Consider the following 23,946-nt stretch of genomic DNA (forward strand, 5'->3'; position numbering starts at 1 on the left):
GAGTGGAGAAAGAGAGAGATAGAAACATCAATGAGAGAGAACATTGATTGGTTGCCTACTGCATGCCCCCCACTGGGGATCTGGCCCACAACCTGGGCATGTGCCCTAACTGGGAATCGAACCGGCGACCTCTTGGTGATGGGTCGACGCTCAGCCAGTGAGCCACACCAGCCGGGCTCAATGGATATTTTTTAGAAGAATGTTTTGAGGTTCATCCACATTGTAGCATTACCAGTGCTTCATTCCCTTTTATAGTCCAGTCCATTGTATGGATATATCACATTTTGTTTATTCACTTGTTCTGGACATTTAGGTTGTTTCTGTCTTTTGGCTCTTATAAATGGTGCTGCTAAGACAGTTATGTAAAGTATTTGTGTACTTGTTTTTAATTCTTCTAAGTGTGTATGTAGGAGTGGAATTGCTATGTCATATAGTAATTTATATTTAACTTTTTGAAGAATCACCAAATTGTTTTCCAAAAAGGCTGCACCATTTAACATGTGCACCAGCAATGTATGACGATTGCAGTTTCTCCACATTGTTGCTAATACTTTTTATTTTCTTTTTTGCCTTTTTAAATAGCCATCGTAGTGAATGTGAAGTGGTATTTAATTGTGGTTTTGATTTGCATTTCCCTGTTGGCTAATGATGTTGAGCATCTAGCATCTTTTCTTGTTTGTTGACTATCTTCTCTGGAGAAATGTTTCTGCAGATAACTTTGGGTGGTGGGCACATAACGCAGTATACAGATCATATATCATAGAAATGTACACTAGAAACCTATATAATCTTATTAACCAAAGTAACCCCAATACATTTAATGGAAAAAAAAGGGAAGCCTGGCTGGTGTGGCTCAGTGGATTGAGTGTCACCCCATGCACTGAGAGGTCACCAGTTCAAATCCTGGTTAGGGTGTGTGCCTGGGTTACAGGCTCAATCCCCAGTAGGGGATGTGTGGGAGGCAGCCAATTGATGTTTCTCTCTCACATCGATGTTTCTATCTCGCTCTCTTTCTCTCTAAAAAATAAATCAATGAAAACATATTTAAAAGGGGGAAAAATTTTAAAAAATTTTTTGTCTTTGTTAATTTATAAGAGTTTTATATATATTCTGGACACTAGCCTCCTTTTCTAGAAAATAATACATTTCTTTAGGAGTTTTCCCATTGCCAAAGTTTTTCATAGTGATTACTTCCTATTTGTAAAAGTGCTGCTGTATTTGCAGATATATTCCCAGTTTATTTTTAATATAATTTGTTTGTGCCCCCATCACACTCTTCTTCCTGTTCATAATTTGTCTGTTAGACAATCAACTTGTGAACTTTTTAAAAAATCCTCATCCAAGGATATGTTTTGTTTTGTTTTCCTTAATTAATTTTAGAGAGGAAAGGGGAGAGGGAGAGAAATATTGATTGGTTGCCTTATGCACGTGTCCTCACTGGGACTCGAACCTGCAACCTTTTGGTATACTGGATGACACTCCAACCACTGACCCACCCAGCCAGGGTCCTAGTCTTTTTTAAGTAGTGTTTAGTTCTTTGCTCATGTGTTCCAGTCTCTCATATTTCTTTAAACTGTTAATATTACATATTTAAATTTTCTTGGATTTAAATCTGCTCCTTGTTTCTACTGACTGGCTTATTTCCTTGCTTGTTATGTGTGTTTAGATTATGAATTCTCATTTATCTGGGTTCTGTCTGTGCAAATTATCCAGGCAAATCATATGTTTTTCCAGAAAAGAAAATTGCTTTTGCCCTGACCAGTTTGGCTCAGCAGTTGGAGCGTTGTCCTGCGGACCAAAGAGTCCCAGGTTTGATTCCGGCCAAGGGCATGTACCTCCATTGGGATTCATCCCTGGCCCCGGTTGGGGTCATGCAGGTGGCAACCAATTGATGTTTCTCTCTCTCTCTCCCTCCCACTCTGTCTGAAGATAAATGTAAAAAATATCCGCCCTGGCCGGTTTGGTTCAGCGGTTAGAGCATCAGCCTGCGGCCCACAGAGACCCGGGTTCGGTTCCCGCTACGGGCACATACCTTGGCTGCAGTTTGTCCCCGGCCCTGGTTGGGTCATGTGGGTGGCAGCCACTCAATGTGTCCCTTTCACATCGATGTTTCTCTCTCTTCCTCTCTCTCCTTCCTGCTCTATCTGAGTAAAAAATGGAAAAATGTCCTCGGGTGAGGATAAAAAAATATATATATGTATCCTCGGGCCCTGGCCGGTTTGGCTCAGCGGTTGGAGCGTCGGCCTGCGGTACAGAGAGACCCGGGTTCAGTTCCCGCTAAGGGCATGTGCTTCAGTTGCAGTTTGTCCCCGGCCCTGGTTGGTTGTGCGGGTGGCAGCAGCTCGATGTGTCGCTTCACGTCGATGTTTCTCTCTCTCTTCCTCTTTCTCCCTCCCGCTCTATCTGAACAAAAAATGGAAAAATGTCCTCGGGTGAGGGGGAAAAAAAAAATCCACAGGTGAGGATTAAAAAAAAAGAAAATTGCTTTTGCTTTTGCCATATACCCCACAATGTAAAAAACCTAGAAACACTTTTAAGTTAATTTCTCAGCCTAGAGCTTTCTAGATTTGTTTGGATGAAGATTCAGCTGCTAAAAAATAAACCCCAAATATATAATGGTAGCTTAAATAAGAATAGGGGTTTAAAATTCTGTCAACAGTGTGGATATAGTAACTTAGGGCTGACAGAACAGTCCCACTGTGTGAGTCCTTGTGCTCCAGCATCCTTAGGATGTTGCCTTCATCTTTAAGGTCCGGGGTGGTTTTTGCTACCTTACCTTCCTTCCAACCAATGGGAGAAGACAAAACGGGAAGAGGAGGACATATTCTGGAAATGGCACACATTATTTCTGCTCACATTCTAGGAATAAACTTTTTTTTTTTTTTTTTTTTTTAATCCTCACCCGAGGACATTTTTTGTTCAGATAGAGCGGGAGGGAGAGAGAGAGAGAGAAACATCGATGTGAAGGGACACATCGAGTGGCTGCCACCCGCATGACCAACCAGGGCCGGGGACAAACTGCAACCGAGGTACGTGCCCTTAGCGGGTACCGAACCCGGGTCTCTCTGTACCGCAGGCCGACGCTCCAACCGCTGAGCCAAACCGGCCAGGGCTCTGGTCACATTCTAATGACCAGAATTTAGTCTTGCCCACATCTACCTGCAAGATGTCATCTTTGTTCTTAGTATTTATGTTTCCTGTGAAAATTTGTTAGTTCTATCACTGTAGAAGGTGGGGCTAATAGAAATGGCCAACAACCAGCAGCCTTTTCCACTGCCAAAACAAATAGCAGATGTTTGAAATCCGAACTCCAGGGAAGGCGGGCCTTTAGTCCTACTACTACCCCCACCTTCCCTTTCCCAGGATCCCAGGCAGGTTTCCCTATTTTTGCTATGTATCATGAGGTGAGTGTTTTAAATGCTTCCCCTCCCTTATGCTGTAGATTCTGTTCTTCGCAGGAATTCAGAACTCTAATTTATCTATACATTTATTTGAAAAATGCTCATATTTTATCTAGTTTCTCTGGGATAATGGAGCTTATTTTTTTTTAAGATACATAGTATTCTCCATATTTCTTTTTCTCCTTTCTAATTTAATCTCTAGCTTTCATGTGAATTTTCTGATTATATCAAGTCTTTCTATTATGTCAGTACAAGACATTTGATTCAATAGATTTCTTTGCTATGTTGTGTTCATTTATACTTAAAAAAATTTTTTTTATCCTCTTCCAAGGATATTTTTATATTTATCTTAAGATAGAGTGGGAGGGGATAGGGAGGAAGAGAGAGAGAGAAACATCGATGTGAGAGAGACACATTGATTGGTTGCCACCCGCACGACCCTAACTGGAGATGAACCGCATCCGAGGTATGTGCCCTCGGTTGGAATCGAACCCGGGAATCCTTGGTTCGCGGGCCGATGCTTTAACTGCTGAGCCAAACTGGCCAGGGCAATTTATTTATACTTTAATTATATTGTTAGGTCCAAACTTCCTTCCTCATTTTTTTTATCTTGTTTCTTTTCATTGATTTTAGGGATAGGGGGAGAGAGGTAGAAACATCGATGGGAAAGAACATTAATTGGCCCCCTCATGTATGCCCCCCACTGGGAATTGGTCCCACAACCTAGGCATGTGCCCTGACTAGGAATCTATCTGGCAACCTCTCGGTGCATGGGTCGACACTCAACCACTGAGTCACACCAGCCAATCAGCCTCACTTTTCATAAATTCATTGAGAGGCAAGTTCTGTAGCAGTGTCATCCCACCAATTGTAGCATAATATTTTCCCCCTGGACTTATCAGTATAAGTCTTGGTCCTTGTTTCTAGATCATCTTCATTGTCTTTGTAAGTAATTGTATAATATTCTGTTATGTACCATTATGCAAATATTTGATGTTTTATTATTTCTGGGTTTTGCTATAACAAATAAATCTGCACAGATTTAATTCCTGTGTTGTTTTGCTTTTGTTGTATTATATCCTTAGTTTGAATTCCTATGAGTAGAATTGCTGTGTCAGAATATAACAGATATCTCAGTTTTGTCACATTGCTTTTTTTCTGTTTTAAAGGTTATACCAACTTAGATTTTCACTAGAAATGAATGAGCACATTAATTTCACTGTAGCCTCATTAGGATTTGGTGGTGCGTTCTTTTTTCTTACAAAAAAAAAAAGCTGTAGAATAACATCTTAGAGTTGCTTAAATATTCATTTTATCATTATGGTGCTTTAGTATTTTCCTTTGGGATTATTTACTACCTATTTTCTCATCTGTGAGTTATATGTTATACATTTAATGACCTTGCTGTTTTTCTCATACATGTAAACAAGTGCTGTTATAAAAGAAAATTATATATTATAAATGTTGTTAATCCTCATCCGGAGGTTTTTTTTTCCATTGATTTTTAGAGAGAATGGAAGGGAGAGGGACAGGGTGGGGGGAAGACAGACACATCAGTTGGTTGCCTCCCACATGTGCCTGACCAGAGCAGGGGATCGAACCTGCAACCCAGGCACGTGCCCTCGACTAGAAGCGGACCCATGACCCTTTGGTTCTCCGGCTGATGCTCTAACTGCTGAGCCACTCCAGCCAGAGCTGTTTTGTCTTTTTAAAAGTTAGGTTTATGCCCAGCAGGTGTGGCTCAGTGGATTGAGTGTCAGTCCACAGGAGGTCCCGGTTCAATTCCCAGTCGCAGCTACATGCCTGCATTGCAGGCTTGATCCCTAGTGGGGGGCATGCAGGAGGCAGCTGCTCAATGTTTCCCTCTCACATTGATGTGTGTATCTCTCTCCCTTCCTTTCTAAAAACGCAATAAAATAATACTTAAAAGTTAGGTTTATTAAAATAACTTAAATTTTAATGTTATATAATTAATTCTATAATTCATTTTGTTGGTTTAAATTGAGAGTTTATTTTCTCTTTTGCTAGCTTTTCTGTAATTTGATTTTAACTCCTTATTTTTGTGGTCTTCATACAAATGTGTGCTCTGAATAAGTGGAGAGTAATTGGGAATTTATATTATTCCAAGTCATTGAAATTTAAAAAATCTTCTTTTTTAGAAAACTATCATATTCTTTTATAATTATTTTTAATAGTCATTAATATCTATAAGGGTAGGCTTTATTTTTTAATTCTTTCATAATTTTGCTTTTTAAATTTTAGTCATTTTGTTTTCTTTCAATAAGTGGTTCAGCCCTGGCTGGTTTGGCTCAGCAGTTCGAGCGTCAGTCCGCGGACCAGAGAGTCCTGGGTTCAGTTCCCGCTAAGGGCACGTACCTCAGGTGCAGTTTGTTTGTCCCCGGCCCTGGTTGGGGTCATGTGGGTTGCAACCAGTCAATGTGTCTCTCTCACATTGATGTTTCTCTCTCTCTCTCTCTTTCCCCCTCTCTCCCTCCTGCTGTATCTGAAGATAAATGCAAAAAATGTCCTCAGGTGAGGGAAAAAAATATATATATAATTCTATAATTTTTTTTAGAGCTGATTTTTTGAGATTGCTAAGGTGGATCCTTGGTTTGGGCATAAACTAAACATTCTGTTACAGGCTTTGAACATGGAGCATTCTTTAGTAATGCTTAGGAAAAATGTTTTGAGCCCAGCTGGTATGGCTCAGTGGTTGAGTGTTGACCCATGCACCAAGAGGTCACCAGTGATTCCCAGTCAGGGCACATGCCCAGGTTGTGGGCTCAATCCCCAGTGGAGGGGCATGCAGGATATGGCCAATCAGTGTTCTCTCTCATTGATGTTTCTGTCTTTCTCTCTCTCCCCTTTCCTCTCTAAAAATCGATAAAGAAAAACAAATGTTTTGAACATTGTTTAGGGGAAGAGTAAATAAAAATAATACTATTGGTGACATATGCATCAATAGCGCCATGTCTGTTTCACATGGATAATTTTATACGTTTAGAGCTGTAAGCTCCTAATAACGGAACTTTACATCTCTTAATAAATAGAAGCCTTGCCTGGCCGTTGTGGCTCAGTGGTTGAGCATCGACCCATCTACCGGTCGCTGGCTTGATTCCTGGTCAAGGCACAGCCCAGGTTGTGGGCCCAATGCCCAGTCAGGGGCATGCAAGAGGCGGCCAGTCGATGTTCTTTCTCATCGATGAATTCTGTCTCTTCCCTTCCTCTCTCTAAAATCAATAAAGAAAAAAATATTTAAAAATAAATAAATAAATAAATAGAAGGCTCTTAGAATGGTGACTGAGTAACTTATGGGTAGTGAATCATTTAACTCAAAACAGTGAAATTTAATAAGTAAGTTAAAGTATATACTTGCCTCATAACTTCCATCTTAAAATTTAACTACTCTTTGTTCTGTCTACAGGTGGAAAACCATGAATTCCTTGTAAAACCTTCATTTGATCCTAATCTGAGTGAATTAAGAGAAATAATGGATGACTTAGAAAAGAAGATGCAATCAACATTAATAAGTACAGCTAGAGATCTAGGTAAGAATGGGCTGTTGAGGGTTTGAATAATTCTTTTGTCTACATAATATCCACACAGGTGTCAGAATTTCTTTTCTAGGAGACACAGTTGATTGTGCCAACTTCCTTATTTAAAGTGTGAGATGCTTTTTCTACAGAATAAAATTACAAACACAGTTGGCACACAAGGTACTTTACATTCAAAGCCTTACCTTCTCTTCCAGACTTATCTCTTACTAACTCCCCAAACCCCAGTATGACACCCCATTCATGCCAAACAAATAACCTAACAGGCCCTTGCATTATGTCTTTTAAATAAAGACCTGTTTGTTTGTTTTTTTAAAATATGTTTTTATTGGTTTTTAGAGAGAGAGGAAACATCCATGTTAGAGAGAGACATCGATTGGCTGCCTTCTGCACATCCCCCACTGGGGCTCGAGCCTGCAACCCAGGCATGTGCCCTGACCGGGAATCAAACCAGCGACCTCTTGGTGCATAGATCGACACTCAACCACTGAGCCACACGGCTGGGCTAAAGATCTGTTTTAGATTTCCCCTCTATAAACCTTATTCTACTAGATATAGTTCATTTATTTGGCTATGGAGTTCCTGAGCATTTCATTAATACCAATTTTTAAAATGTCTGCCTGCTGCCCTGGCCGGTTTGGCTCAGTGGTTGGAGTGTCGGCCTGCGGTACAGAGAGACCCGGGTTCGGTTCCCGCTAAGGGCACGTACCTCGGTTGCAGTTTGTCCCCGGCCCTGGTTGGTCATGTGGGTGGCAGCCACTCGATGTGTCCCTTCACTTCGATGTTTCTCTCTGTCTCTCTCTTCCTCTCTCTCCCTCCCGCTCTATCTGGAAAAAAAAAAAAGGAAAAATGTCCTTGGGTGAGGATAAAATAAATAAATAAATAAATAAAATAAAATAAAATGTCTGCCTGCTATACTAGATTAATTCCCTAATTAGTCTCACACTATTCACACTGTTTTGTTATAAATTTGTAAGCCTCTTTGTTCTGAGCATCACTCATATGTGTGCTGAATGGATAAATGAATCTTTGCATTCGAACTAGAAGACCCCTCAGAGCAGCAATATTTAAACTTTTGGAGAATCTGAGGAAAGTTATGGATCCTCCTCTCAGAAATATGCCCATATCTTTATATTTAAAAATGTGCACATAGTTTCTGTGGAGAATCTATATATGGACTGGATTCTAGAGTCAATCTTTGCCTTTGAATAATATTGAAATTTACCCTCCTCACATCATAGCTCTCTAAAGTCCCTTTGCTCTCCAGTCAAGTGAGGTCTGTCTTTAGTTGTTTGCTGTTAACAACATTTGATAGCTATGCTTCATCAAATGAATTTGTAGATACTGTCTCTCTCTTCTATTTTGTGGTCTAAACATCATTTTGATGAGTGAGATTATGAGGAGAGGAGAGACTTTTAAAAACTCAAAAATCTTTGTTCATAAAATTTAGCTAATCTATCATCACTTGTTTTGTGAAGTTTTCTACATTTAACAAAAAAATGTTTGTCCTAGTTTTTCTAGAGTTTCATTGTCAGAGTCTCCACTTTTTGTTTGGAAAGTGTATTTGTTCACTTTCATTTGCTCTATCTTCCAGAGAAATGCTTTGGTTACAGAACCCTCATGCAGAACTCCTTAAGGGCAGGGCCTATGTCTTATTCATCTTCATGCCCCCAGCATCTAGAACAGTGCGTGCTGTGCTTCCCACTGCTGGTGCTCTGCATCCTTGGTTGGGTTTACCCAGAAAGCACTTCCACATCAAAGCTAACACTAAGGGAGTTTAAGGGTCTTATAGATATCCTTAGTGTAGTTTTTGAGTGAAGTAGGATTTGTATCTTTCCTAGCTAAATAATATTAATAATTTTTAGTATGCTATCATGTAATAAAAATATGTATTTCACTCCTTGGATTTAGTTATTTTAAACATTTACATGGAGAAATGGCCATTGATATCTATGACAGACTTTTTTTTTTTCCTGATCATAAAGGTTTGGAATCTGGCAAACAGATTAAACTAGATTCTAATTCACAGTTTGGATATTATTTTCGCGTAACGTGTAAAGAAGAAAAAGTCCTTCGTAACAATAAAAACTTCAGTACCGTAGATATCCAGAAGAATGGTGTTAAATTTACCAACAGGTTTGTAAGCCTCTATTATATTGTTAAGTCTTCAGTAGTTCCAGAGAACTAAATTATTCTCTGATGAAATGTGAATGATCTATGATAAGGAAGTTTTACCATGAAACTGTTAATTGAGATAAGGCATAAGGTAAGGTTAAAACTTTATATTCTCACATGAGGCTAGTCAGGTGTCCCAATACCACTTGTTAAATGATCCTTCTTTTCCTCATTAACCAAAGTGGCACTTTGGTCTATTTTTAAGATAATTTTGTCACATAGCTGTCTCATGATTCTTTTGTCAATATGAAATAGATTGTATTATATTTCTTTTATAGTATGTTTCCATATCAGAGTTAGTTCCCCCTCTTATCTCTGCTTTAGTTATATTTTCACATGTTAATTTTTTCTAAGAAAACTTTGCTATCATTTATCAAGTGAAAAAATTCTTCTGGTATATTAAGTGGCTGTATAAATTAGTTTAGGGAGATGTCTACTCATTAGATTAGACTTTTTAAAAATATGTGTTTTTATTTTTATTTTTTAGAGAGAGAGAGAGAAACATCCATGTGAGAGAGAGACATGGATCGGCTGCCTCCTGCACACCCCCTACTGGGGATCGAGCCTGAAACTGGGCATATGCCCCAACTGGCCATCAAACCAGAACTTCTCAATCCATTGAGCCACACTGGCCTAGCTGATTACAGCTTTTAAAAAAATCGTGGTCCAGGTTGAAAAATCTCTTGCCAGTTTTGTCCTAATTTTCCTTTGCTGATGTTAGGAAGTTCCTGAGGCAAATTATTCACAGATGAAGAAAGTTATTTTAAAATAAATCTTCTGTGACTTGGGTGGGGGAGCATTTATCCTTTCTCCTGTGTACTAGAATTTATGGCTTGCCTTAATTTCACCTCTCCCGAATATTCCCAGTACATTAAAAAAAAATTTTTTTGTGTGTGGGTTTTTAAAGCTTTTTCAATGATTTTTTTTTTTTTTTTTTATCCTCACCTGAGGACATTTTTCCACTTTTTTATTCAGATAGAGCGGGAGGGAGAGAGAGAAACATCGACGTGAAAGGGACACGTCGAGTGGCTGCCACCCCTATGACCCTACCAGGGCCAGGGACCAACTGCAACCAAAGTACATGCCCTTAGCGGGAACCGAACCCGGGCCTCTGTGGACCGCAGGCCGACGCTCTAACCCCTGAGCCAAACCGGCCAGGGCAGCTTTTTCAATGATTTTTAGAGAGAGGAAGGGAGAGAGAAACATCAGTCAGCTGCCTCCTACACGCCCCCTACTGGGGATCCAGCCTGCAACTTAGGCATGTGCCCTGACTGGAATTAAGCCTGCGAACTTTTAGTGCATGAGACAATGCCCAACTGAGTCACACTGGCCGGGGCCCCAGTACTTTTGTTTATATGATCCCCCTTCATTCCTTCATTTATTTAACAAGTTTTGTTTTGTTTTTGTTGTTTTGTTAATCCTCACCTGGGGATATTTTTTCCATTGATTTTTAGAGAAAATGGGAGGGAGGAAGAGAGAGAGAGAGAGAGAGAGAGAGAGAGGAAAGAAGGAAGGAGGGAGGGAGGGAGAGAGAAAGGAAGGAAAGAAGGAAGGAACGAAGGAAGGAAAGAAAGGAAAACATCGATGCGAGAGACACATCAATTGGTTGCCTTCCACACAAGCCCCAACCTGGGACAGATCGAACCTGCAATCCAGGTCAGTGCCCTTGATCAGGAATCGAACCTACAACCCTTTGGTGTGAGGGCCAACGCTCTAACCATTGAGCCACAATGGCCAGGGCAATTTATTTAACAAGTATTTTGAGTGTCTAATATGTGCAGATATTCTAGGTGTTCAGACACCCCAGTGATAAAACAGTCTGTTTAGTTTGTTCCTCATAACAGTTCTCTGAAATAAATAGGTTGGGTATATTTCACTCATATTTTAGAGGAAGAAGCTGAAACTCCCAATTCCCCAGGGTTAGACAGCTAGGTACTCAAACCTAGGTCTCCTGTTGCTAAATGTAGTAGTTGCTTTCCCATCATGCTTTATCCCTGATCTAAGAAATATATATATATATATATTTTGGCTTAGATAAGATAGAACTTTTGGGGTGTCATAATCATCTTCAAGCCACCCATTTACTAGTTGTAACAGAGATTGAACTGAATGACCACAGTGATTCCAAAAATTGTGAAAAATTCCTTGATATTTTTCTTCTCCAGATTGACTGCTTGCTTTGTATCTAATCTGATCATACAGTTTTCTTTTCTTAAAATTTTCCAATGTCTGTCATCCAGAAAACTGAAATATTTATTATGGCCTATACAGTCTGGTCCCTGCCCACCTCTGCTTTTATTTCTTGCAGCTCTTTCCTTCACACAGCAGTCTCATTTTTATCATCTTTGCCTCTTGCTTTTCTTTCTGTAATTCCTTTAATTTGCATATTCTGTAGCAGTCTTTTTGTGCTGACTCTTGCCCATGTACTGTTCTTGAGCTGTGTACTATGTATTATGTCATTGGTTAATTTCATCAAATTCACAGTGATTGTCTTGGTTTACTGATAAGTATTTCCCAGTCTTCTTTTTGTCTATGTGCCCTCATTTGTGTTTTTGTTTTTAATTTTAATCCTTCCCTTTGATACCAGTGAATGAATACTTTTCACTTTTGTTCTCATCTTCTGTATTTTTTTAAGCTTTGATTTTTATTTTCTCTTTAAATTCCTCAATAAGATTTAGTTTTCAAAATACTTTCCTTTGACAACTTTTAGTATCAAAAGACAAGTACACTATAATAATGAGAGAAACTGTGTGTATGTATTTTAAAGGGGGGGGGTGGCCTCTGTTGTAAGTAAGGATGAAGATTTAATACATTCAAATATTTTAGAAAAGGTCACAGATCAGAGTTTTATTCAATGGAATAACTTAGAGAAATAATTATGCTAGTATTGCAAACAGCATAAATGTTAATGCACTGAATTCCAACCACATCATTCCCTAATGAGTTGCTCATTTTCTACTGATATTTCCATTTTAATTATTGTTTTGATGCTTCATAGGATGAATAGTCTGGATATGTTTTATATAGTGTACATTATCTTCAGTACATATTTTCATTAAAAAAATAATATCATCTTGATTTGCAGTGCTTTGACTTCTCTTAATGAAGAATATACCAAAAATAAAACTGAGTACGAGGAAGCCCAGGATGCCATTGTTAAAGAAATTGTCAATATTTCTTCAGGTAATAACAGAGCGAATACATTCTGAATATGACCTGTTTTTTTATAATAACAGAACATCAGGATGTTTGAAAACTGGTCTTTTAAAAAGCTGTTACACTATTAATTATGTTAGTCCACCTTCCAAATAATGCATATGTATTGTGGTAGGAAAAGTAACTGGAAATTACTCTGGTACATAGGAAGATAAGCTAATACTGGCTAAGGAATGGGAATACCCTGAAAAACAAAGATGTGTAAAAAAGCACAAAACTTACTATAGTTGTAACAAGGGAAAGAAGCCAAGGACTGTTATCTATGAGCTCATGCTCTAGGTTATGGAAATAAATACCACTGAAAAGCAAATATAAATTATACAAGAGGCAAGCAAGCCCTTTTAAGTTCTACGTGCAATTTATAGAGTTTAAGAGTCCATTCTAGAGGCATTGTTTGAGGTGATTGTTTTATAATTAAAGAGACAGCATGATTTGGCATCATGGTATAGCCCTTCGCATGGAATGAATGTATGTTTGGCACAGGGTATGCGGAGATGTGTTAAGCTGGAAGGCTTTGCCTATCATCAGTGGATATTGACTGTAATCTTTATTGTGCCTTGTAAAAATATACCAAAGAAACACTTAAACGAAGTGATCAAAGTTGGCATCACAGTAATGGGACAAATGACATTTTACATTTCCTGATGTGATGAAGTGGGAAGGACACAATACCATCTATGTAATATTCTTGACAAAAAACATTTAATCTGATTATAAATAAGAAAATCAGGTAAATTTAGATTGTGGCACATTCTTTTAAAGGCTGGAATTATTTAAAAATGTCAGTGTCATGGAAGCAAAAAAAAAGAATGGGCTGACTCTATTCTAGATTAAAGGACACTTAAAAGAGACAGGACAGTTAAATGCAGTGGATGAACCTTGACTGGATGAAGGATTTAGGAGTTGGGGAATAGCTATAAAGTACACTATTGGGACAAATTGGCTAAGTTTTGTTGTTGTTAATCCTCACCCGAGAATATTTTTCCATTGATTTTTTTTAGATAGTGGAAAGGAGGGAGGGCGAGAGGGGGGGAGAGATTGATGTCAGAGACTCATCAGTTGATTGCCTCCTGCACTACTCTGACCAGGCCAGGGATCGAACCTGCAACCCAGCTACGTGCCTTTGATCAGGAATCGAACCCAAGACCCTTCAGTCCGCAGGCCAACACTAACTGCTGAGTCAAACCTGCCAGGGCCAAATTTGCAAAATTTAATGTGAAATAATGTGGTATCAGTGTCGCATTTCTTGAATGTGTATTATGATTAAGTAGGAGGATGTTCTTGTTCTCGGGATATGCACGCTGAATTATTTGGGGGTAAAAGTCATTTAAAAAGTATGTTGATGCCCAGCTGGTGTGGCTCAGTGATTGAGCATCGACTCATACACCAAGAGGCTGCCGATTCGATTCCCAGTCAGGGCACATGCCCCGGTTGTGGGCCAAGTCCCCAGTGGGGGGACATGTAGGAGGCAGCCATTCGATGTTCTCTCTCATCGCTGTTTCTATCTCTTTCTCTCCCTCTCTCTCAAAAATCAATAAATAAATAGAAGGTATTGTATTTGGAGTCACCTTGAATTTAAATGAAACCTCTTCTTGGTCTAACATACACATTTAAAACTATCTTTATTTAAAAATGTAGCCCTGGCCCTGGCCAGTGTGGCTCATCGATTAGAGTCCCAGGTTCGGTTTCTGCTAAGGGCACGTACCTCGGTTGCAGTTTGTCCCCGGCCCTGGTTGGGGTCGCGTGGGTGGCAACCAGTCGATGTGTCTCTCTCATGTCGATATTTCTCTCTCTTCCCCCTTCTTTTCCTCCTGCTGTATCTGAAGATAAATGCAAAAAAAATTAAATTAAATTTAAAAATGTAGTGGATCATTTTTGTAGTTTTCTAACTTGCTATTAAACCAGGAAAGCTGATATTGTTAAGAGCCAGATGAGTTTTTTTTTTAAAAATCTGCCTCATTTCTTTATAAGCAGCTGTGTGCTTCTATATGTTAATGGATTTTGGTAAGGCGGGCCATCATACTCTTTGTATTTTTGAAATCTGTTCATAGTGGGGGAAGATGTAGCAACACATTTTAACATTATGTTGAGTTTTAGGTGTTCCTTTCAAGTGTAGTTGTGGCAAACTTCTGTTAATTTAAAATATATATATATATAAATTAGGAAATAGAGTTTGAATTCCCAAATGGGGAAGTTAAATGTATTCTTATAGCTGCCTATGTGTGTTTTTTTTTAATTCAATATTCCTGTCAACATTTTCTGTTTTTATATAGGCTATGTGGAACCAATGCAGACACTCAATGATGTGTTAGCTCAGCTAGATGCTGTTGTCAGCTTTGCTCATGTGTCAAATGGAGCACCTGTTCCATATGTACGACCAGTCATTTTAGAGAAAGGACAAGGAAGAATTATTTTGAAAGCATCCAGACATGCTTGTGTTGAAGTTCAAGATGAAGTTGCATTTATTCCCAATGATGTTCACTTTGAAAAAGATAAACAGATGTTTCACATCATTACTGGTAAAAAAACAAAAAAAAATCCTAGTTTATAGGCTTTTTGGGTAATGTTTCTTTTTTTAATGTTGGAGTAAAAATTGGTGAAGAAAATCGTAGTTTTTGATATTAGAAAAAACATTCATATTAATGAGTAATGTATTCACATTTGGATTAGAAGGTAGAGGCTTATGAGAAAATACTGTATTTATAAGAAACTTCTGTTCCTGGAGTTCAGGGCATTTAAAAATGAACACCCTTTTTTCGTCAAAGCTACCTTTGAGCCAGACCTTTCAGTAGTGAGGTCGTTGAAGATCAAGCAGAGTGGGCTGCTGGAATGACCTCAGTTTAGGGTAGCAGTTCTTTTAAAGACATGACACTTACAGACTAATGTAGCATGTCTCAAACTGAAGTGTTGTGAGAGATCTTAACCAGATTCCAAAAAACAAAGGGGAAGGAGTTAGGAGTCTTTGGGCTCAATCCTGTTTCCCCAAATGTATTTTCAAGTTGTTTATACAAGTAGGGTTATGTCTTGGGGTTTCAATGTGGAGTTTAAGTGGTTTGAAGGATTTGACCATAATGATCTATTCACTAATAGCCCATTTATTAATGAGTTAGTGTTTAGTCAGTTAGGCCTATACTACTATCCTGGATGTCATAAAATTATTTTGCAGGCAGCTCCGTGAGTTGTGGAAAATGTCTGTGTGGTCTTTCTAGGCCGTAGTCAGATTATAGGTAAAATACATTTTTGTGGGTCCTCTCCATGAGGAAGCAGTATAGGTTAGTCTGAAGAGAAAATAGCATTACTTTGGGAAGTAGTATTGGCAGCAACATTGTCCACATCCTTGGGTAGCTTATGCTTCTGCTTCTTTTATGTCATCATATTACCTAGGTGATTAGTCAACAATGTGTAATTTAGGACTAACGGTCAATTTATTAGCAGAAATAAATAATCTTTTTGATATAATGTGTTTTATAGGCCCCAATATGGGAGGTAAATCAACATATATTCGCCAGACTGGGGTCATAGTTCTCATGGCCCAAATAGGGTGTTTTGTGCCCTGTGAGTCAGCAGAAGTGTCCATCGTGGACTGTATCTTGGCTCGGGTAGGGGCTGGTGACAGTCAACTGAAAGGAGTCTCTACTTTCATGGCTGAAATGTTAGAAACGGCTTCCATTCTCAGGTGAGTGCATTTCCTAGTCCCCGGAAAATGGAAATGAATGTCCCTGTCCTATGAGAAGTACATTTGTAGATTCACCTGTAAAACATCTGAGGATTTTTATCTAGTGTAATAGTTTTTATGTGAACTTTTTGTATTTTATATTATCTTAAATGGGTGATTGGTGATACTTACGGAAAGCTTTGATTTTTAAAGTTGTCTTCTTAAGGTTTCTGGTAGTTCTTCACCTTATATTCCTCCACTACCATGCTTTTGCCTACACTGTTCACACTACCTGAACTGGTCCCTCCTTGCCCTTTACCCAAGTCCTTTCCAATCTTTACAGAACCTAATGACAGAAATTTTACCTCTCCAGTGATGATTATTATCATTATTTCTGGTCACATGAACCTAAGGTCATGAATGTGTCCACATTGAACTCTCTGTCATGTCTGATATCTATTAGGTTTTTATTTTAGAGGTTACTGAACTCTCTTGTCTTTTTTTAAATAATATATTTTTATTGATATTTTTAGAGAGAAAGGGAAAGAGAGAGAAAGAAAAATTGATGTGGGAGAGAACCATTGATCGGCTGCCTCCTGCATGCCCCCCACTGGGGATCAAGCCCCAAACCCCGGTATGTCCCCTAACCAGGAATCAAACTGGTACTTCTCAGTCCATGGGACAACACTCAGTCCACTGAGCCACACCAGTAGGGCTGAAATCTCTCGTCTTTATTTTAGTTTTCAGGAACTTCTTTGAAGGCACAGAGGCTATTCCTTTTGGTTGTTGGTGTCCTTAGTAAATTACGTGTTGATTATTATTTGTTCAGTATAGTAATTAATCAACAACTTAATATTCAAAACTTAAAAGATGAAAGAAATAAGCAAAAGATGTCAGTGGCAATTCACAGAAAAAAGAAATGACCAATACTTATATGAAGAATTGTCAAATTCTCCAATTAAAAAAAAATTTTTTCCCTCTTACATTTGGTTAAGTATTGTGGCAGGAACACAAATTTTCATGACCATCAGCTGTGTAGTCCAGTGTTCATAGTATTATATCCTTGTCCCATCTTCATGTGGTATTATATTTTTAAAATTTTTTATTTATTGATTTTAGAGAGAGATCGATTTTTGTTGTTCTGCTTACCTGTGCATTCATTGCTTGATTCTTATATGTGCCCTGACCAGAGGTCGTACCCACACCCTGGTGTATTGGGACCACATTCTAACCAACTGAGCTACCTGGCCGGGCCAGTATTATTGTTATTATTATTTTTTAATCTTGATTTGTTTTATTCACCATTTGTTTCTTTTTCTATCCATTGTTCATGTCCATGCCCATGTTTTCTCCTGAAGTTTTATTGCTTTGTATTGACTTTGTTGAAATGTTTAACATTAAAATAGTGAATATGTTACGTATGTGGTATATCTTTTCTGTTATGTTGTCTTAATTTTGTTTCTTGCATTATTATGTTTTGGGAAAATTTCACATAATTATGTGTTTCAGGTCCGCGACCAAAGATTCATTAATAATTATAGATGAATTAGGAAGAGGAACCTCTACCTACGATGGATTTGGGTTAGCATGGGCTATATCAGAGTACATTGCAACAAAAATCGGTGCTTTCTGCATGTTTGCAACCCATTTTCATGAACTTACTGCCTTGGCCAATCAGATACCAACTGTTAATAATCTACATGTCACAGCACTAACTACTGAAGAAACCTTAACTATGCTTTATCAGGTGAAGAAAGGTGAGTGTAGACCACTGGTTATACTGAGAGTTCAAAGTGTGACATGGGAACCTTCCTTGAAGTTGTCAGCAGTTGCCTTATTCTAAGTATGAATTACTGATATTTTTATAGAACACATTTATCTCTTAATTCACAGTTTGGGAGCAGGGACATGGTATATTATCTTTGTTTCTATGTCTTATAGTAGAACTACTCATTCTAAAACCATCACAGAAAGAATAATGTGTACTCTTGAACATCACCACAAAGGAATTTTATACTACCTCCCATGACAGTATGTTTTCTTATCAAATTACTTATTGGATAGCAACAGTAAGCTCTGAAGTTCCAAGGCTCTAGCTGTTACTGTTTATTAGACTGTTATAATTATCTGATTATGTCAAAGTTGTATTACATAAACAGGTTCATTTAAAGCTGGGTTTTCCAGAATTCCTGAAGTTGTTAGTTAACACATAAGGAATGACTTATTTGTTGGCATTTCATCCTTTCAGAAAAGTTTGTTGTTTGTGGGGTCTGGCAGCTCATCAGATTAGTGATTTGATGAGATCAAATTAATGTTCTGTAAAATTTTTATTGAACATTTCACCAATCATCGGAATAACTTGTTCAGATGGCTTTCTGGTTTTCCGTGAACATGTTTTTCTACACCAGGAGGTTGTACATAAGTGAGATAATTATTTTTGGTTATTTTATCCTTTGTTATTTATGTTTTTGAGTTACTGTGTTTACATTATTATCATCAACATAAAATATAGATACTTTTAGTTGGATTTGGCATTTAGCTTAAAGTTGAGGTTTTGCTCTTAAATTATTGTTTTGTGTGATATAGAAATGAGTTCAGAAGATTAAAAAAAAAACAGATGAAGTACAGAGAAGATAGGAATAAGTTTGTCCTTCACTGTGTATGTTCATCAAACATATGCTTCTATTTTGTTTTTATTTGTTTCTCTTGTGTAAGTGTCCAGCTTAAGAATGCATGAGATATATAAGTAGCTCCCCAACAATTTACAGTTGATATATAATTGAAGCAAAAATGGAAACTCCATAATAAGTGCAAGCATTATTTATATTAAACATTTGGAAGGAATGTTTTAGTTTATTTTCTGCAAATGGAGATAACGATCATCTACTTAGTCTGTAAATTTACTAGTGATTTGGGTAAAAAAATTTCTTTGTCATTTGTTTGTAATAGTTTAGAATCAGAATGAGATTATATAAAAATGGTAATTAACTTTTCTAAGAAAGGTATTGTAAATATTTAAATTTATTTATTTTTATTTATTTTAAAATTTATTTATCCGGCCAGTTTTCTGGAGTCACCATCTCTAGAAAATAATGTAGACAGATCCAGAGGATAGACCATTCACTAATAATAAGTCACTATATTTTTAATTAAATGCTCCTCTTAATTAGTGACACTTTTACATTTATTTCTTTTTCTCAGTACTTTAATTTCTCCCTTATGAAATGGGAAAACCTCAGAGAGATAGAGTTGATTAATTTTTCTTTAGATTCAGATATTTGTCTAGGCCTTTGAGGATTATCTGTCAAGCCTTTTCTTTTTCATTTTTATTTTTCTACTACATTTGTCAAGGATAAAATATAGCACTGTGCCAAGTCATAATCACTTTTCACTGGAGGCTTAATTAAAATCCCTTTATCTCTGTTACTCTGAAACATTTGGCTAATGTGTTTGAAATAATACAAAATTGAGTTTTCTAATGACAAAGTAAGGATAAGTTTCATTTACATAAACTGTTATCTCTTCCTACCCTGTCCCTCTCCCCATAACGCCCTCCCCACTTTCTTGTAGGTATCTGTGATCAAAGTTTTGGGATTCATGTTGCAGAGCTTGCAAATTTTCCTAGGCATGTAATAGAGTGTGCCAAACAAAAAGCTCTGGAACTAGAGGAGTTTCAGAGTATCAGAGAATCACAAGAAAATGATGAAATGGAACCAGCGGCAAAGAGGTGCTATCTGGAAAGAGAGGTCAGAATGATTCTGTAGTTATTTAACCTCTGTATTTTTATATATATCGGGTCACCAAGATGAATTTTTTTTTCTATATGATTGTAATGTTTACTTATTGATCATTCATTATTGATGTTCAATTACATTTCTTTACATGGCAAATAATTCATCTATATCATTTTGATTTCTGCGTTATATAAACATCTACATGATCAAAACATAACATTTCAAGTACCAAATTTTAAAAGTAGGAGGATAGGGCTCTTTGTCTAGCTTTAAAATAAGTAATTCAATGGAGTTAATTGATGTCCAGATAGATCTTTGATTAATTCCAAGTGAATACATGTCCAGTTAAGTTGCATATTTACTTAGTGCTTAGTTAAGATGATACCAATGAAATAAAAATAGTTCCTGTCCTCCAGTTGTTTAGAATATAGTTGGAGAGGTAATAATAATGAATAATCATGGTCATAGAAAATAAAGTGGCATATGACAAATGTTTACTCAGGAAAGTTCTGTGTGGGCGGGATGTCAGTTCTCATAGGAGAAATGGGCCTTCTCTGAGGGATGGGTGAAATTTAGAGGCTCACACAGAAAGGCACAAGCCTATGCCCAACGTACTTTTTAAAACTATAGGATTACCCTGGCTGGTTTGGCTCTGCGGTTGGAGCGTCAGCCTGTGGATTCGATTCTGGTCAAGGGCACATACCTTGGTTGTGGTTCGTGTGGGAGGTAACCAGTTGATGTGTCTCTTTAACATCAATGTTCCTCTCTCTCCCTCTCTCCCTCCCTCCTACTCTATCTGAAGATAAATGGAAATATATCCTCGGGTGAGGATTTTAAAAAAATTAAAGGATTTTTAGTTCTCTGTAACAGTGAAAATAAAAGAATCTTAATTCACTGCTAGTTTCTGGCAATGTTTGCTGTGGTATAATTGTGACAACTTTTTTTTATCCTCACCCAAGGATATTTTTCCATTTTTTGTTCAGATAGAGTGAGAGGGAGAGAAAGAGAGAGAAACATCGAAGTGAAAGGGACACATCGAGTGGTTGCCACCCGCACAACCCAACCAGGGCCGGGGACAAACTGCAACCGAGGTACGTGCCCTTAGCAGGAACCAAACCTGGGTCTCTGGACTGCAGACCGACGCTCTAACCGCTGAGCCAAACCGGCCAGGGCACAACTTTCTTTTTTGTTAATCCTCACATGAGGTTATTTTCCACTGTTCTTTTGTTTTTTGTTTTTTTAAGATAGAGTGGAAGGAAAGGAGGGAGGAAGGGAGACATTGATTGGTTGCTTTCTGCACAACCCCGACTGGGGCTAGGAATCGAACCTGTAGCCCAAGTGCATACCCTTGACTGGAATCGAACCTGAGATGCTCTAACCGCTAAGCAAAACCTGCCAGTGCATGACAACTTATTTGTCACATTTTTAGCTTTTACCCAGTGAATTTTTTGTTCTTCTTACTTGAAGGATAGCTGATTGTTACAGTAATCAATGATGTATATGGTTTTTGAGCTTAAATGTATGATTTGATCTATTGTACCTATGTAATCAGGAGAAATGTGTTATAACTTGTTGATAGCTTTAAGGATGGAAGGTTGCCATCCTGAAGATGAAATGATCTTGGTATCAGCACCACAGCTCTGAGTGATCTGGGATTAGGTAGGCTTTTTATATAATCCCTGGCTTCCAATTGGAACAGAAGTCATGTACTTTTGATAAAATTAATTACAATGTATTTTAAAATTTTAAGCAAAGGGAGACAAAAGTGCTCTTGTTTAATAGAGAAGTATTTTTCCCCTTCTTATCATTTTGATATCTACCTTTCTTTCACCTTTAAGGTACTTATTACCAACTAGCTCCCTATGTGCGAAGCAGACCTGCTTCATATACAGTAATAATCATTTACATAGCACTTACCTTTGCCAGATACTGCACTTTGCACATACTAACTCTTTAATTCTCACAATAGCCCTGTGTTGTTGGTAGTGTTATTCTCATTTATGGATGAGGAATGTGGGTAAAAAAATTTGCCCACAGGTCACATGGCAAGTAATAAGCATTCTTTAGAAATGGTAATAACTGGGCAGTAAAATAAATCTAAAGAGAAATAACCTGTCTATGAGTGTTAAATTTTCAGTTACTGTTCATGCCTTATAGTATTTGTAAACCTTGAGTTTTTTTTCTCCCAGAAGACTTAAGTTTATATATATCACTTATAGAAATTAAGGAATGCCCTGGCCGGTTTGGCTCAGCAGTTAGAGTGTTAGCCCACGGCCTGGAGAGTCTTGGGTTCGGTTCCCACTAAGGGCACATACCTCGGTTGCAGTTGGTCCCCAGCCCTTGTTGGGGTCGTATGGGTAGAAACCACTCAATGTATCTCTCTCATATCGATGTTTCTCTCTCTCTCTCTCCCCCTCCTGCTCTGTCTGAAGATAAATGCAAAAATGTCCTTGGATGAGGATAAAAAAATAAATAAAAACTAAGGAATTTGGGAATTACTAAAGTATCCAACCCCTTTTTCATTAGCAGCTGAATATATATTTATGAATGTCCTTACTGTGCCTTTTTTTTTAATCCTCACCTGAGGATATTTTTTCCATTTATCACCAAATAGAGTGGGAGGAAGGGAGGGAGAGAGAGAAACATCAATGTGAGAGAGACACATCAACTGGCTGCCTCCTGCACGACCCAATCAGGGCCGGGGACGAACCGCAACCGAGGTACATGCCCTTGACTGGAATTGATCCCGTGACTTATTGTCCTCAGGCTGATGCTCTAAATGCTGAGCCAGACTGGCCAGGGCTCAGTGTCTTGCTATAAAGAAATGTGGTCACTAAAGGGTTTTGCTATATAGTTTATCCTTGAACAACAGGGGTTTGAATTTGCATGGGTACACTTACATGTGGATTTTTTTTCAATACTGCTTTGACTTAATAACATTTTTCTCTAGCTAACTTTATTTTAGGAATACAGTATATGATACATATAACATACAAAATGTCTGTTAACTGACTATTTATGTTATCAGTAAGGTTTCTGGTCAATCAGCAGGCTATCAGTAGTGTTTTAGGGAGTCAAAAGTTATACACAGATTTGCAACTGCCTAGGGAGGTCAGCACCCCTAACCTCCGTTATATTCAAGGGTCAACTGCATATTCTAGACAGTGCACACTTAAAATTTAAAGAACATTTAAAAAATACTGAGTGGTGTGTTTAGATGGAAATTTAATGGAACACTTGAATATTATTTACTCTGATGATTAGTGATGTTGAGCATTTCTTCATTTGTCTCCTGGCCATATTTAATGTGACTTTTTAGAAAAGACATTTTAAAGACTAATGGAATGTTCACTTGTTTTTCAGCAAGGTGAAAAAATTATTCAAGAGTTTTTGTCCAAGGTGAAGCAAATGCCTTTTACTGAAATGTCAGAAGAAAATATCATAATGAAGTTAAAACAGCTGAAAACTGAGGTGATAGCGAAGAATAATGGGTTTGTAAATGAAATTATTTCACGAACAAAGGTTACTACATGAGAAAATCCCACTGATGGAATGAAAATAATATTGATAAGCTATTGTCTGTAATACTTTTGTATTGTTTTATATTAATCCTTTTCCCATAGTTTTGACAATTGATGCCCATGGGATATCAACTTAATAAAATATTTAGTAATGCTTCACTCTACCTGAGTACATTTTCACAGATCTTTATTTTGTAAAGTGATAGTTTTTACTGAAGAATACTTAAATGGACATGGGCATTAGTAGGCAATATGTTGAATTTTATAAATAAAATCACGTAGTTTTTGGAATTTGATATGCATTGTATTTCTTTGTAATAGGGCTTCTACGCATATTTATTCCCAAATGGTATGAAAGAAATAAGTAGCACAGAAACTTGGTAAAAGTGAAGGAATTTAATGTTGGAAGAAAACATGGAAATCATTTCCAGTGATTCCCCAGAGTGTCCATCTGTTGGCAGGAGTCATGTTGGCTGCATACACATTAGCCAAGGAACTTATTATAAATCCAGAGTGTCCTACCTAGTGTGATTTCCACCCTGTCTGCCATTCTCCCGCCTCCAGTCTGTGAAGAGATTTAGAAATCTGGATTTTTACAAAACCTTTTATATTGGAACCATGACTTAGTCTACTTCTCTTGTTTTACAGGAAAGAGATGGAGAGGTTAAAAGTTAGTGACTGGCTTTGCTG

At 37.7% G+C, this 23,946-nt stretch overlaps 1 protein-coding gene across 3 annotated transcripts in view; it reads left to right on the forward strand.

Moving 5' to 3' along the window:
• The window catches only part of MSH2 (mutS homolog 2), a 64,441-nt gene extending 40,889 nt beyond the window's left edge, over window positions 1–23,552 (forward strand). The window contains exons 9-16 of one of the 3 annotated variants that reach the window (XM_036263111.1): window positions 6,826–6,949; window positions 8,941–9,091; window positions 12,216–12,313; window positions 14,620–14,865; window positions 15,818–16,022; window positions 17,511–17,758; window positions 19,572–19,747; window positions 23,099–23,552. In XM_036263111.1, the coding sequence (XP_036119004.1) occupies window positions 6,826–6,949; window positions 8,941–9,091; window positions 12,216–12,313; window positions 14,620–14,865; window positions 15,818–16,022; window positions 17,511–17,758; window positions 19,572–19,747; window positions 23,099–23,269 (1,419 nt within the window). In that variant the 3' untranslated portion in view covers window positions 23,270–23,552. The remainder of the gene's footprint in view (window positions 1–6,825; window positions 6,950–8,940; window positions 9,092–12,215; window positions 12,314–14,619; window positions 14,866–15,817; window positions 16,023–17,510; window positions 17,759–19,571; window positions 19,748–23,098) is intronic. The other 2 variants (XM_036263110.1, XM_036263112.1) reach the window with 2 other exon arrangements.
• Window positions 23,553–23,946: the final 394 nt, after the last annotated feature.

The sequence above is a fragment of the Molossus molossus genome, unplaced genomic scaffold, assembly GCF_014108415.1.
Source record: "Molossus molossus isolate mMolMol1 unplaced genomic scaffold, mMolMol1.p scaffold_m16_p_15, whole genome shotgun sequence".
Classification (NCBI taxonomy): Eukaryota; Metazoa; Chordata; class Mammalia; order Chiroptera; family Molossidae; genus Molossus; species Molossus molossus.